The sequence below is a fragment of the Xyrauchen texanus genome, chromosome 12 (genome assembly GCF_025860055.1).
Source record: "Xyrauchen texanus isolate HMW12.3.18 chromosome 12, RBS_HiC_50CHRs, whole genome shotgun sequence".
Lineage (NCBI taxonomy): Eukaryota > Metazoa > Chordata > Actinopteri > Cypriniformes > Catostomidae > Xyrauchen > Xyrauchen texanus.
The window spans coordinates 24,908,048-24,925,311 of record NC_068287.1 but is presented as its reverse complement, the minus strand read 5'-3'; the positions used below and the strand labels follow the sequence as shown (position 1 = coordinate 24,925,311).

The window sequence follows — 17,264 nt, the reverse complement described above, 5'->3', positions numbered from 1 at the left end:
ATCATATTTTTTTATCAAGAAAATTCAAGTTGGATTGTAATTCCTTTTTTCTTGTAAGACCTTTGATATTAGAGCAAAAATCTTATTCTTGATAATAATAATTGTATTGTTTTCCTGTAAAAATATCAAAAAATCCTTAAAACAAGATCAATTTAATTTTTCTTGTTTTAGAAACAACACTGCAGAAGCTATTTAGATTTTTCAGAGAATGTATTTTTATACAAAATACATGTGTATTTTGTGTTACTGTACTGTAAGTTTTTAAAGTCAAAACAAGGGAAAAATCCAAAAAGTTATTCAGAGTATTTAGAATATGTTACTGACCTTGAGCAATATAACAAAATATTTTACAAATTACATTTTACAGCATGTATTCTGTAATCTGTAGTGGAATACATTTCAAAAGTAACCCTCCCAACCATATATATATATATATATATATATATATATATATATATATATATATATATATATATATTAAATGCAGCATTTTGAATAGTATGTCTAAGCTCTTTGTGGCATTATGGGATAATACAGTGTCGAGCGCATTTCAGAATCTCTGGCAGATGTTGAAGATATTCCATGTATTTCTCACCTGATTTGTTAACCCTGAGGATTTGGACATCCTAGGCATACTAAATAGTAGAATACTAAATATGCAGAATATTCCAAATTCTGCATATTTGGAAGCAGAATTTGTTTTACAATAGATTTCTAAATACAACCTCCATCTTCCATTGGTCACCCAAACAGACAATCCTGCCCTAAACTCATGCATTGGTTAAATCAGTGTTGTTGTGTCGGGCTGGCCGGGCAGCTCAAACTACAAGAACAATATTTAAAAGTGACACAGAGACACAGTGTTTACACTTTTTGAGGAAATAAACCCATATAAATGGTTTATTTCCTGTTGTCTATACATATTAAGCTGGGATAGTAGAAAATATCCTTACTTCAAAATAAATTAATTAATCCAATATAAATTGTATAATGTAGCCTAATGTTTACAAATACAATTTATACAACAGCAATTTTCAAATAAATTACATAACATCCATACAGCTACCTTATATTATTTAACAATTTGTTTAGTTGGTTGACGTCAACCTTTGAATATAAGCTTGAACACACCACATTTTGCGTCCAGATGTAAGATCATGGGCGTGTTTTATTGTAACACCGTTATCGTCATAACAAAATCCTTCGCATGGTTCCCTCTAATCTGGCACTATCCTGCAAGTGCTGACTCAGTAGTTTCCATGCATTTTACGGCATCATTCACACTACAGAGGATACGTCACCTACAGCTTTAAAATGCACTTTAGTAAATCGTGTTCTTCATTTAACTAATAAGTCCTAAACAGTGTCCCTTTAAAATAAAAGACATTCAATATATGTATAATCTTATATATTTGACCTTAATTTGAGCATGCGGATAGCTTTTTGAGTGATGTCGTTGGATAGTATGCTGTTCTGTTAAAGGCGTCAGCAGTGATGCCGTCTTATGATGAGGGAATGGGATGATGTTAATGATGATGATATGTCGAAATCCAACAGCTCATACAAGGATCATACACCATCTTTCTGTTTTACCTGCTTACATGTTACTGAACCGCAGACCTATTTCTCATTTTAAGATTTACACAGATGCAGATAATCTCTCCGTCGCACTGATGCGGTAAATGGCGATGTCGCGCTTGTTCTCCGGTAGATGTGTGATGTGAGGTAGGCTACAGGACAGTTCATGAGAATGAGTTGATGCGGAATTGGGCTTTATCGTTGAGTGATGTGATGGGACAGATACGGGGATTATTGTTCTAGACTGAGGGGCAGAGGTTTAATACTTCCTGATTAACACTGCCGCAATCGGAACAGACTGGTGGAGCAAATTAAAGCTGAAATTCATGCGCGGACATTTGAACGCTACCTCTGAAATGACCGGTATAAAGAAATGTGGCGACGGAACTCTTTAAAGGTGAAATTGCACTGCTGTACATTTGGAGACAACGGCTTTTAAATTGGATCCCAGTTCACAAATCAAAGTTGTGTTTGCTACAAGAAGCACCTGTATTGGGAGGTAAAATGCAGACTCGTTTAACTCGGCGTTGATTCGCAAGAACACATTTGTATCGTGTTTGCTGCAATCGCGATATATTAAAATATCGATTCATATATGGGCGAAGCGAAAACTCGGTCCCCTTTCTGTTGGACATGGGCTCGCTGTCAAGAAAACGGTGCGTCAGATCCAGAGAGGGAGAAAAAATGGGCCGAACTGTTTGATCAACTGGATCTGAATAAAGATGGAAGAATCGATGTAAATGAATTCCGCACCGGATTAACCGCCCGGGGAATCGTTCGCAGTGAGGTAGAAGAGGTAAATCAATTTACAAAATGACAGTTGTTCATGCTAATAAACCATTTCTAAGAGCTGAATGGGTTGTCTGATCAGCAGGATTTTCCTATGCTTGTTTTAACAAGAGTGAAACCAGTCCAGAGTAGTCTACCGGTGTGTCTAGACTCTAGACCAATTGATCCCATATATGTAATTTATTTAAAAGTTAGACTTCTCTTACCACTCTGCAATGGCACAGGTAGGTTTGGTCACTTTGGTTGTATAATGCACATATATATGGTTCATATAATTAGTGGTGTTATGGTACATATAATGTACAAAATATGCATTTTTTTTTAAAAAAGAAGAAAAAAAACCACACAAAAAAAAATGCAGTTAGTTTGTAGGTGCTCTCAGAAAAACTTGAATGCCTAAAAATTAATTGTAATTTTGAAACATGGATAAAATCATGAGCACTTAGATGAGATGAAGTGTCCAGTCATATCAGTGACTATATAGTTTTATTCCACACTGAGAGGGTCGCCTTTATGGGGGCAGCCATGTTAGGATCACGTGGCCAGCCGAATACTCGCTTAATCTCAGTAAATGTCCTGTTATTAAACACTTTCTCTCATGGATTAAATTAATCTTGGCTGACTGTGAATGGTGAATTTCTACAACAGCATCTGTAGCTGAAAACGACTGAACGATTAAATTATGTTGCATCCAGGCCCCTAGGTGTCACTGTAAGTCAGACAACATAAACACAAAAATGGTAAAATAGTGCGTAGGTGGGTAGTATGAATACATTCACGGACATACTTCATCTGCGAATGTGGCCATTGTCCTGTTTGACCTAAATATATATACAACTATTAAATAACTAACACTGTGCTCCTTTAAATAGCATTTAAATGTATAGCTCACCCAAAAATGAAAATTCTCTCATCATTTACTCACCCTCATGCCATCCCTGATGTGTATGACTTTCTTTCTTCTGCTGAACACAAATTAAGAGTTTTAGAAGAATATCTCCACTCTGTTGGTCCACACAATGCAAGTGAATGGTGGCCAGGAATTTAAAGGTCAAAAATCAATATTAAGGCAGCATAAAATTAATCAATACGACCCAAGTGGTTAAATCTATATCTTCAGAAGTGATAGGATAGGTGTGGGTAAGATAAATATTGAAGCCCTTTTTTAATGTAAATTCTCTTCTCTGCCCAGTAGGTGGTGATAATCACAACAAATGTGAATCGCCAAAAAAACAAAAGAAGAAAAATGTGAAAGTAAAAGTAGATATTTATAGTAAACAAGGACTTAAATATCTGTTTCTCACCCACACCTATTTTATCACTTCTGAAGAAATGGATTTAAGCACTGAAGTCATATGGATTATTTTATGCTGCCTTTATGTGATTTTGGACCTTCAAAAGACTTACAGATTTCTTACAGTTTGTGTTTAGCAGAAGAAAAAAAATTATACACATCTGGGATGGCATGAGGGCGTTTGACAATTACAATTTTTGTATGAACTATCCCTTTGACATCACTGAATCAACCTGAATAGATTATGTTACACCAACAAAATTACTTTTAAGGATTAGCTCAAGCAGAAATAGCTCCTTAAGGTAAAAATGGCAGGTTACCACTTTTTACTGTGTGTATGCTGTTTCCTTGAATCCCTCTTTTCTAATACTACAGAAGATTATAACCTGATCATTGGCCAAAACAGTAATGGTTATAATCGGGTGTCTTTATGACTTTTCAACTTAAAAAAGGTCAGAAAATAAGCATATGCATATAAGAATATAAGCATAAAAGAAAGTGCATTTGTTATTTTGTGACAATTACTTAAGCAGGTAGCAAAGGATTCAAATCGGGTACAACATAACCATGAAGTGCCAATAAGAACGTAACTTGGAGGAGAACAACACTGATTTTGCCAGTGGCATGTCTGTACTGTTGGGTTGTGTGACTGTGTTAGTCATGTGCTGTGATGCAAGAGGAGAGATTAGTTCTAGTTCTCATTGTGTTTGCTATTGGAGCCACCAGGCTGCTGGCAGGCCAAACAGAAACCTTTCATCTATAAATGCTGGACACAGACTTTTCTTTTTACTCTTTTTGTTTGATTTTATGTTATTATGCTATGCCTGCTCACACAGATGTACTGTTAAGTGAAGTTATACACATTTACCAAACTTTCCCATCACACCCCCCCACCCCCACAAACACTTCCCCCCCCACCACAGATTGTACGTGTGAGTGACACCGATCACGATGGGCAGCTGGACTTTGAGGAGTTCACACAGTATCTGCGCATGCATGAAAAAGAGCTCAGACTCATGTTCCTCAGTCTGGACAGCAACAACGATGGTCTGCATTATCTTTACTCTCAAAACAACTCTCTCCGTGCTTGTACCATAAAAAAATAAGGTTATCACATGGCATCACTGTAAATGTGACTTAGTAGGCTACTTTAATGAGCAGTGCTTAAAAGCATATAATTAGGTCTTAAAGGAATATTCTGGGTTCAATACAAGTTAAGCTCAATTGGCAACATTTGTGGCATAATATATACAAAACATTATTTAGACTCGTCCATCCTTTTCTTTTAAAAAAGCAAAAATCGAGGTTGCAGTGAGGCACTTAAAATGGAAATGAATGGGGCCAATTTTTTGGAGGGTTTAAAGCAAGGCCGTAACAATGTCTTGAACATTGGGGGTACTAAACTATTTTAGGGGTTGTGGGTGTTGTGGTCACAAATGGTCATCTGTCATTTAAAATAGTAAAGGCAATAAATGCAATCATTTTCTAAATAAAGGCTTTAAATTAGGGCTGTCAATCGATTACAATTTTTAATCGAATTAATTACATGATATCCCGATTAATTAATTGCAATTAATCGCATATACGAATATTTGCTGAGAAAGCCCCTCATATAACAATAATTCAATATATAATGATTATGCATATTTATATCAATATATAATTATACATAGTTATCTTTAATATAAAAAATTATATATATATATATATATATATATATATATATATATATATATATATATATATATATATATATATATATATATATAAAATAATATTCAGATAATTAAAAAGCATTACAGTCTTGTGGCAGAAGAGTTAATAATTGATAAGGCCATACAAAAAGCGGCTTTAGAATACAATGTATTGTTTACTACCTTGTTATTGAACATAAGCCAATCATTGGCACACAGTTCTCAGCAATCCATTTCACAAGTGAATTTGTCAATCAGTTCGAGAATTATTATGAGGGCTTGTTTAAGGACCCGTCAATTTACACCTGTGTCAGACATTTCTTTTTTTTTTAAACAAGCCAGGGGTATACATAGCACACAATACTACAGATATATTTTAAAATGATGCCAAGACATTATATTCATTACATAGTGCAATGGTTTTCAATGCTTTGGAGTTGTTGGAGGTATAAAGAGTATTTAAATAATATTTCAAGTCTTTACAAAAAAGTGCAAATATGGGCTTTATAGACAGAAATTTACACTTATGTATAAAACAATTGGCAAGAAAAATAAACAGATTAATCAGAAAAGATTAACTTAAGTTATCAAAACTGTTAAAACCAAATAAAACGTCTTTATGAAGCAAAGAAAAACTAGTTAAAATAGAGGTACGTACAAACAAACAACATTTTCTCCAAAATACTACAGCGTGGACACATTCCCAAAAAAGTTGAGGGGCAGATTAATCTACAGCATTACAGAAGGAGCAAAAGTGGATCTATTTCAGGGAGCATGTTTCTTAAATAAAGATTGACTGGGTAAAAACGGTGTAACCGTTTAAAGGACACCTCCTTAACCTTGTTGGTAATTAAATATTTGTGAGGTAAAGACCGTGCGACCTGCGTCAGACATGTTGTGTCGTGTCTCGGGTGTGTTGCGTCATAAAAATAAAACGTTTAGGTCACTGTGTCAAGTTAAATATAGTTTAATACTCAATCTTTAAACACATCTTGAGATCCCTTAGTTCACATTTGAACCCTTAGTAATGCATATCCGTGTTGTGGGTTGTTTTCTTCACTGTATAAACTGTGTGTTGCTCACACAGCTGAAATTGCACTTACTGCCCTCTGGAGTAAACAGGTGGTACTACAAGCATGTGATTAAATGCATTACATTTTTTTTATAATTAATCGTTCGTCATTAACGCGTTAACTCAACAGCCCTACTTTAAATGCAATAAAGTTTACCAAAATGTTATAATTTTTGGTTTTAAAATATATGTTTTTTTTAAGTTCACACAGTACAAGACAAACACCTTGTCTGCTTTGCAAGCAATACGCCTGTTTCAGTAATCTTTTTTTGCTTTTTTGTGCTATCTCAAAGAAAAGATAAATATAATTTGAATTTCTTTTCATCAATAAATTATCTAATTATCTAAATGACAACATCAGCTGGCTAGCAAAAATTAAATACACAAAATTATTTAATGCCCTCAAGTTGTCCCTCATTGGCCCCCCTTACATACAAAAACACTTCACTGCTGTCAAGGTCCAAAGAGAGGGGGGAACAAATCTTCATTAAAATAACATAAATATAGTCCATACAACACTAAGCTTTGCTATGGCCCCAGAAATCTTGGAATATAGTGCACAAGTCATTTGGACTACTGCTTTGATTTATACTGAACCTTTAATAGTGCTTTATTGTATTTGTGAGCTCCTGCTCACTATAAACTGTTATACTAAGGAATAGAGCTGTAAAAGCATATGGGTTTTGAACAACATAAGGGTGAATAAAAGAGTAAGTAAAAGTAAATTTAAAAGTTTTATGTGAACTACTCCTTTAACAGGTGGATTATTTTTTGAGCATAGGCCTGACAAGGACATACTCAAATTAAAGTATCTTTTAAAAGAAGACACTTAGGAGATGCTGTACAAAATTCAGAATTAATTAAAGACATAAAGAAATTGATTGTAAATTATTAATTAATAATATTTGCATTAAAAATATGTGACACTGTCCTTGTCACAACCTAAAAACTCAATGGAAGCCACAAGTCACAGGTCTTTGTTCTAGTTTTAATCTGAGAGTGAAAATGCTCTACTTTGTGTTTTATGGAACATTTTCTTAGACCAGTGTTTCCCAAAAAAAATTCTGCCACGGCACACTTTTAACGACTAAAACATTCTATGGCACACCATTATCACACATAGGCGAACCATCGTCAATATTTTTCCTTTTCAAGAACTTGTCCATGTTTTCTGTCCGTCTTAGTAGCATGTTTACTTGTAATGTTTGAAATTCAGCTATGCACAAAACAAAAACAAAACAAGCCACACGCTGTGTGAGGTCACAGGTAGCAAGAGCGATAATTAGGTAATGAAAAAACAACAAATTTGCTTATTTTGTAATTTGTAGATTTGTTCTTGCAATGCCACAACAAATTACAGGGATACAAACTCATGAGGGATGAAAAACGTAAGAATCACTGATCCACGAACATTTTTTCTGGGGATATAATTTTTAAAGAATAAGCTCAAAATACCAATTCCAGCTATTTTAGTGTAGGCAAAGCTATTTCAAGTTTATTCAAGTTTACAATTGTGCAGAATTAGCTGCAAAATAAAGAGTGTTTTAGTGAGGCTTGCTTCTGTTTCCCAAATTTGTTCAATTTTATTAACTGATTAGTTCAGTGACCCCTTCTGGAAATGTCACTAGGTGGTGACAAATTAGCATCTTATGTGCCATGAGTGAGTCAGTGAATCATTTTGAGTCGTTCATGAGCAAAATCTACCAAGAGACTTTATAGTGTTTAAGCATTAAAAGAATAAAGCAGATCTATAGTCTTCCTTCAGTCTGAGCATTATTTGTCATCCAATAATAGTGAGTTTCAATAACGTCTTTACCTTCTCTTTTATTACAGCTTGCATGGCTACAAATCTACTGACCTCAGTAGAAGAATTACAAACACAAAGCAGATCTACGGTATCATTTTCCTACAGTAGCCTATTTAAACCGCTGAACGTGGCTTTTATCAGAAAATATCACAATAATAGACAAATAATAATTATTTTTCAAGTTTGAGTTTCAATAATGTTCTTTCGTCTTTGTAAAGTTCATTTGATGAGTTGAGTCGAGGTGTCAACGCTCCGTCCAACGCCAGCGTCAAGCGCCACATCGCCCTCCACAGAGGGCGATTTTACGAGTTTGATGTGCAAAATAAACATTGAAAACATGTATTTGGAAGAGAGAAAAAAGCTTGCAGTTGCTTTGATAGCAGAAAGTGATAAAAGGACTAATTTAAGTTTAGGTCGAAGCTTTTCTTGATTAATTTAAATTAGTTCAATAACTGGGGTCTCTGATATTCGTAATAAGGTAATATTTAATTAAAAGAAATTATGAGATTCAATGTCTTCACAAATTTGGACAGTTTTTAATATTTCTTGTTGCTTAGTAAAAAATGTGTGTGTGAAAAACACTTTTTGTGATGTCACTTCATAGACTTCAATGTATTCTGCAGCGCTGACGTGATTCATGTGAAAGACCCTTAACACGTATAAATATCTCTCACTTTTGCACATTAATCATTGCTCTTCACAATCACAAAAGTGACCGATTATGCTTTCAAAATGGCGAATTTCTCCGAAAGGTGAGGAGTTTGGATCCCTGAAATGTTTATATATTTTTTCATGCATTTATTTATTTTGTGGAATTTGATAATTTTCCACAGCACACCTGACAATCTTTCACGGCACACTAATGTTCCTCAGCACAGTGTTTGGAAAGACAATGTCAAGTGAATTTTCTAAAAAGCTCCTTCAAAGCCTGCCAGATTACCACAATTATTACCAGATTACCAGATCCTTTACAACAGATTACCAGATCCTTTACAATATACACACATTCATGCTTTATTGAAATCTACCCCATTAATGTTTTCACATTAAAAATTATGAATGATATACAAATCATGTACTGTAAATGACATATTTTCAATTAAAAATGGCAAATTTTGCCAAATGGTGAATAGTTTGCACACTTGGAAATTACTTTCGGTTGGTATGACATTTTATTCACAAAACAGTGGGCAAACACTGCATGTTTAGTTAGATACTTACATCTAACAAGACACTGACACACTTAACCTGAACTGCTTATGCGTGGTGCTGGAATAATCCACAAGATGCCCACTCAGCTTCTGAAACTTGAGTCCTGCCTTATTCTCAAATGACACTGACGAGCGGTGTTAGACTACTGAGCGTGGTTAAAAAGTGTATTATTCCTGCAACAACTGGCCAGTATCTGATTATTAGGGGGGGTATGACTCAATGTATATTGCAGTTATGGCCCTGGTTTAAAGACAGAAATGTGAAGCTTATAATTTAATAAAAGCACCTAGATTAATTTTTCTGTTAAAATTAATGCATTATTTGAGCTGTAAAATAGTTTAAATCTGTATTTGTCCAGTCATTTTAGGGTTTGTTGATATTACATCTTCATGGCAACGAAGTTGTAAAATTGGCTATAAATTTACACAGAAAAGGTTACTGTGTTAATCCCTCTAAAATCATGTTGACACGCATATTGTATAAATCTTCAGGCTATACTTTTAAAACAGTGAGTTTTTGAATGGTTATGGATTGTCCCCATTCACTTTTATTGTAAGTGCCTCACTGGAACCCAGATTTTTGGTTTTTATAAAGAAAATGAGGAGCAAGTCAAAATAAATGTTTGTGGTAATCAAAATTATGCCACAAATGCTGTCAATTGAGCTAAACATTCCTTTAACACATTATTCATTTCCACAAATAGATTGCTTTCATATTTGTGAGATTAATCTGTGCTCTTGTGCAATTGATTGTTTCTGCATTGTTTATTTGTTACCCCTTAGGAAGCAATTAAAATAGAAATGCTGTTTCCTTCACAGCAGGGCTGCACAATTAATTGAAAAAATAATCGAGATTACAATTAGAGTTGTCTCAATTATATAATCCTGAAAAGTGTCAGTTACAGCATTCCATGCAGTTATACTGCACTGCACTGTGGCAAAGTTTTCTATTTACATCATATTTTTTGGGCCATTGTGTGCATGAATGTAAAGGCAAATCTGACATGTTTAAATTAGTCTAATGGCACATCAGTAATGCTCATTTTCTAAATTATGCTGTGTACAAATTATTAAAAATATGAATAACACTTTTTGGTTTTCGTGCAATTAAAATATTAAAGCAATTCAGAAACACAGTTCTCAAGTTGTTTTGATGCAAAGCCTACATAAAGAAAATGGCATACAACTGCCCTACACATTTTTATGTATTTTTATGTAATTTCTATTAATCAAAATGAATAATTGCAATTACAATATCAATGGAAATAATCTTCAATTATAATTTACATCATAATCATGCAGCCCTACTTCAAACATACATTTTCCCCTTTTTCTGTAGTGTATTTTTTCCTATATCTTGCAATACCCAAGGACAGAATGAGCATTGAAGTGTTTTATTTTCAGGTCACATAGATGTTTCAGAAATACAGGACTCCTTGTGCAGCCTTGGTGTGATTGTCTCCACAGAGCAGGCCTCCAGAATTCTGCAAAGGTTATAGCTCTTCAGCCTTTAATGTTTTATCTTAATCTATGTCATGTAAACCATTCATCTCTCTACTCTGGCAGTGCTTTCAAAGGGATTTGAGACATTTCTGCAAAGCCCCCATGTGTTGGCATAGTTTTGATGGGCATTGAATGTGCTTTTTTCATCTGTTCTGTTTTAATTTTGTGTGTCAGCATGGACAGAGACGGCACTATGACCATTGACTGGAATGAGTGGCGGGACCATTTCCTGTTTAACCCCTTGCACAACATAGAGGGCATTGCTCACTACTGGAAACACTCTCTGGTTTATTCACAACTTTCCATTTTGCATTCTACATAGTCTTAATATTTATAATATTCTATTGTTTTATGGTAACACTTTACAATAAGGTTCTATTTTTTTAACATTAGTTAACAAGATTAGTCAACGTGAACTAAGAATGAACAATACTTACAGCATTTATTAATATTGGTTAATGTTAATTTTAACATATAGTAATTATTATAAAAAAAATTTAATCAAAAGTTGTATATGTTAACATTAGGCAATGCACTATGAACTAACATGAACTAAATTGCATTTTTATTAACTAACATTAATAAAGATTAATAAAGGCATTGTTAGTCCATGATACTTAATGCATTAACTATTGGAACCTTATTGTAAAGTGTTACCTGATTATCATTAATAATCATTCATGTTTTTAGAGTGTAATTTCCTTTGTGTAATGTATATATTTTAGATGTTGGACATTGGAGAGCAGCTGACTGTGCCGGATGAGTTCTCAGAGAAGGAGCGTCACTCAGGTGTGGTGTGGAGACAGCTGGTGGCCGGGGCAATGGCAGGAGCTGTATCACGAACAGGAACTGCTCCCCTGGACCGCCTTAAAGTTTATCTTCAGGTTGGGTTTGACATAATAACAAGACAATACTGTAGTGTCAATTAAACTTGAGCCAGAACAAGTCAATAAATCTCTAAAATAGTCTGATCTAAAATTAATAAATGATAAATGTGTACATTATAAATATGATTATATCCATATTATATAATGTATCATATGGCTAGTTTGGCAAACTTCTGTTCAATTGTTTGAGAAAAATAATTTGTTCAAGGAGCGTGAACTCTGTGGGATTTCTACAGGTCCATGGCTCTAGTGGGGTAAGTCTGTTGGTTGGCTTGCGGGGAATGGTGCAGGAGGGAGGATTGAGGTCACTTTGGAGGGGCAATGGCATCAACGTGCTCAAAATTGCCCCAGAGTCTGCAATCAAATTTATGGCTTATGAGCAGGTAAATAATCCAGAATCCAGGAGCTACTGTACATGTTACCATTTTACAGCCAATTTCTTTGTTTATTGACCTGGATGGAAGATGCTCTCATTTATGTAAACAATGTTAAATCTCAGTGTCTTCTATGTGCTCTTGAGTAGATAAAGTGGCTGATCAAAGGCAGTAAGGAGGGTGCCACTCTGAGGGTTCAGGAACGGTTCATTGCAGGCTCACTGGCAGGAGTTACAGCCCAGACAATTATCTACCCCATGGAGGTAAGAGAGAATGAGAAGAGTGAGAGACATGTTGAGAGTGTAAGAGCTGAAGAATGAATTTGTTTTACTGCTTTTTTTGTCATAATCACTGTTCTACAGATATTATATAAACTAGATTTATGGGAAAGGTGCATTACTGGACTGTGCCAGTTTGAGATGCTTTTAATGATCACAGTTTATGATTTGATCAGTCCCATTAGTCATTTCCAAAAAAGTGTAGTGTTCACAAACACAGCTAATGTTGTGTCACAAATCTTACTGGGGAAATCAAATCAAAATCAAAATACTAGGAAATCATATAATATTGGAAGTTGTTTAAAGGGATAGTTCATCCAAAAAATTAAAATTCTCTCATCATTTACTCACCCTCATGTCATCCCAGATGTGTATGGCTTTCTTTCTTCTGCAGAACACAAATTAAGATTTTTAGAAGACTCCACTCTGTAGGTCCATACAAGTGAATGGTGACCAGACATTTCAAACTCAAAAAATCACATAAAGTCCACATAAAAGTAATCCATAAGACTCTAGTGGGTTTAATCCATGTATTCTGAAGCAAATATTTAATTCATATTTCACTATAAATCTCCACTTTCACAATCTTTAATTGACAGTGGAGATTTATAGAAAAAAAGGATTTAAATATTGATCTCTTTCTTACCCAAAAAGACTGCATCACTTCTGACACATATTAAACCACTGCATTCATATGAATTATTTTTATGTGCCCTTATGTGATTTTTAGAGCTTGAATGGTCTGGCCACCATTCACTTGCATTGTATGGACCTACAGAGCTGAGTCTTCTATAAATCTTAATTTGTGTTCTACAGAAGAAAGAAAGTCATACTCATCTGGGATGGCATAAAAGTGGGTACCAGTACACTAAACCTTTAATAAAGCAATTTTCTCTTAATTATTGTTTACCTGTTCACTCATGTTGTCTAAATGCCCAACAAGCTTGTTTAATCATTTTTAAAAAATGACCAGGGTCTGGATGATGCATATGGCCAGATTTCTTTTCTATTCCTGGTAGGCTTGAAAGTGCTGAAAGCATGCCTCTTTACTGTCTTCTGGTATTTATTTAATGAGGCAGATCAGCATCACACTTTGGAAGCGAAATCCTCCTTTTATTTATTTAGATGCTCCAAGCTCCATTTATTTATTTAGATACCTTGACTGGAGGTGCTGAGAGGCCTCGTTGCAATTTAAAACATTTAAAATATTTTTGTAAAACTTGTTTTGAACCTACTCTTTTTTTTTTTTTTTTTTTTTAATTTTGATTCCCAGGTGTTGAAGACTCGTCTGACCCTTCGAAAGACAGGACAGTACTCTGGCATGGCAGACTGTGCCAAGCAGATAATGCGTAGGGAAGGGGTGCGGGCGTTCTACAAAGGATATGTGCCTAACACACTTGGCATTATTCCTTATGCTGGCATTGATCTGGCTGTCTATGAGGTATGGCCATGTTTGTGTTTGTGTGTGTGTGTGTGTGTGTGTGTGTGTGTGTGTGTGTGTGTGTGTGTGTGTGTGTGTGTGTGTTTTAACATGTTTATGCATGCCCTGCATTGTTCTATGTTACTATGTTGTGTCATTCTATTTCTCAGTCCCTCTCTATGCTCTCTTGTTCTGTCAGACTCTAAAGAATGCCTGGCTACAGCGGTACTGCATGGGCTCGGCAGATCCTGGGGTTCTGGTGCTGCTCGGATGTGGCACTGTGTCCAGCACATGTGGGCAACTGGCTAGTTACCCGCTGGCTCTAATCCGCACACGCATGCAGGCTCAGGGTGAGTGAGATTAAATCACACAATTCTTATTGTGCCTTGTTTTGTGATTCTTTATGTAGAACCCAATCTGTTTACAAGGATGAAAATGCAATACAAAACTTCCCTCTACTATTTCTTCTTTCTAGCCTCGGCAGATGGTGCTCCTCAGCTGTCCATGGTTGGCCAGTTTAAGTACATTGTGTCCCATGAAGGTGTTCCTGGACTCTACAGAGGCATTGCCCCCAATTTCCTCAAAGTCATTCCTGCTGTTAGCATATCTTATGTGGTTTATGAGCATATGAAGAAAGCCCTGGGAGTAGGATCTTAAACCTAGACAAACATGAAAAACAGACACATTGTATTAAAAGGAGGATGGTGAGACTTCTAAGCCTGGTCGATAAAATTAGAAAGACCCCTAGAGAATGGCATAAGGAGGAGACAGTCAATGAATGACCTAAAAACATACTCTACATTGTACACAATCTTCCCTGGCCAATTTATATTTCATTAGGATGGACAATGGTTGTGTTTAGAGCATGTGTTCCTCTATGATTGGCAGCTTGGAGACCTCAGGTTTATTAAACACTATTTATCTGCTGTTTCACATCTACAGTGACCACTACAGGTGAGCAGCATTACATAGTACTTCATTTTTACAAGGACTGTAATGTTGTTGTCCTGATGATGAATTTGTGGTAATGAACTAAATATTAGTATTGTCATCTAATAATAGTGAATGACGGAAGAATTTTATTTTAGGAGGATAACCAATTATTATTATTATTATTATTATTATTATTATTATTATTATTATTATTATTTAAATGATAACTAAAGTTCCCCTCCTAGAATTGACCAAAAATGTTCAGGAGTGTACAATGGAGTATGGAATATCTTGAAAATCTCTTCTGTCTGATGTTTCATGATATTTGCTGCAAACACCATTTATGAATGAGTGATATATAGTAAAGTGGATATATATTAATCCTATATTTTTGTAAAGGTCAGTGAGAGGAAAGCATAATATATGCTAGACTAAAACAGCTCTTTATGATTAAAGGGATTTGCACTCTTTAAAAGAAAATCTTAAATGTACAAACCTTTGTCTAAACCATATTGTATGACAACACTGCTGCTTTGCTACCTTTTCACAGTTTTAGCATTTGCTGATATTTCAATCCTCATTGTTATGGTGTAGACTGAAATACATGGTTTAGTGTTAAAATTAATTTAATTAATTAGATAGGGGGAGGATAGTTGAGGTTTGAATTACATGTGGATGCTTTGTTTATTAAGAAATGTGTTGTGATGAATGCTGAAAAATAGTTTATACAGTAATTCTACACAAAGGGCTTTTAATCAGCAGGTAGTGCATGTTATAAATGATGTAAGTGCTGTCACAATCTGCATGTCTTAATTACTTGCTTTAAGAGCTATAATTCTTCATATCAGAAATATGCAAAGCACGTTAGTGTTGACAATTTACTGTTCTATTTAAAGCTTAAAGTTGACGTAAAGTAGAAATCTCTGTTTATCTTACAATTCTAAGATTCAAATTACAATGTTTAATCAGTTTAGTTATATAATGGAAATGGGCCAATGAAATTACGTGTTACTGATTGGTTAATACTGACAACATGATAAACTGGGATACTCAATCCTGATTTCTTCTCCTGGAGGTCTAACTTCCTGCCTAGTTCCAAACCTACTCCAAAAATGTTAAATGTAAAACCTAAGATCTTGATTACCTGGTTCAATTGTGTTGATCTAAGTTGAAACTAAAATCTGCAGGAAGGTGGATCTCCTTTGTTATCGACTCTTATTGGGAGACAGCAGTTGAACATTCAAATGTTTAAAAACATTATTTTGTTTTAAAACAGAATAAAGAGGTTTGTGTTATAGTAATCAATTATGTTCTAAGTGACTGGCATATTACAGCTAGTTGCATCTAATGCAGATTTAGTTGTCAGATTCTGAATATTCAAATGCCGGCATTTTCAAATTTTGGATACAACATACAGACTTAAGTATAAATAACTTTTGAATGTAGTTATTTGAGAAACTTTAAAATTATATTATAAATTAATTACCTCTGGAGATTGTATTTAAAACTGAATTTAAATATCTAGTTTCTTGCTTAAATGCAATGCATTGAGAGTAGTGTGCCTTGACATGCTGTATTCACTTTAAAAGATTTGCATGCTGTTTTTATTGAACCAGCCTCCACTGGCAATGATTCCTTGCTTTATTTATATATAATTAAGAATAAATGAATGTGAGAAATTATGAAGGCTTATAATTATTTAAACAATTATGTGAGTCTTGTATTACTTTTTTTTGTTTTCAGTTTCTCTTACAATTATATTTCCTTAAATAAGGCTTGATGTGTGTGCTTACTGCCCGTTCAGAATGCTTTAGGCCAAAAGTTAAAAGTTATAATTTTCAGCTACAACTTAAAGTCTTTTCCTCACACAAAGCTTTGGCTCTATAAAACTTATCTCAAGCAGTATAAATTACAGACAACTTTTGCTATAAAAAAAAAGAGTGCCAGGGACATACTGAAAAATATCACCTTTGTGTTCCACCTTAGAAAAAATAATAATAAGGGATTTGAAGGGCATGAGTGAGTAAAATAATTTTCACTTTTTGATTAACTAATGATTTAAGTTCTCATGGTGTCCGTTTTCTCTGTAGAATTATACACTTGTTATACCCCAATAAAATGTGAAAGAAAATGTTGAATGAGGAAAGTGAAGGCAAAATGAACTGGAATGTCTTGCAGATTATTATTATTAGTAGTAATTCAAAATATATTTAATAATTGAGTACTTAACTGAATCTTTTTTCATGTTAAGACAATTAGCCTTGGCAGATAAAAAAGTATTGCTAACAAGCAAAACATAGGGTGTCGTCAGCTAAAGTGGGCCACTTTTTGTCACATATTCCAGACTGCTCTTTGTTTGTTAATTAAGGTCTCTTTAAATATATATATATATATATATATATATATATATATATATATATTTTT

At 34.4% G+C, this 17,264-nt stretch overlaps 1 protein-coding gene across 1 annotated transcript; it reads left to right on the top strand.

Moving 5' to 3' along the window:
* Positions 1-1,510: 1,510 nt before the first annotated feature.
* Positions 1,511-16,511, top strand: LOC127652841 (calcium-binding mitochondrial carrier protein SCaMC-3-like). The gene is made up of 10 exons (XM_052139247.1): positions 1,511-2,374; positions 4,585-4,708; positions 10,850-10,937; positions 11,123-11,234; positions 11,674-11,832; positions 12,072-12,218; positions 12,359-12,472; positions 13,761-13,928; positions 14,107-14,257; positions 14,383-16,511. Exons 1-10 carry the CDS (start codon positions 2,174-2,176, stop codon positions 14,562-14,564), a joined length of 1,446 nt encoding a protein of 481 aa, XP_051995207.1. The 5' UTR covers positions 1,511-2,173; the 3' UTR covers positions 14,565-16,511.
* Positions 16,512-17,264: the final 753 nt, after the last annotated feature.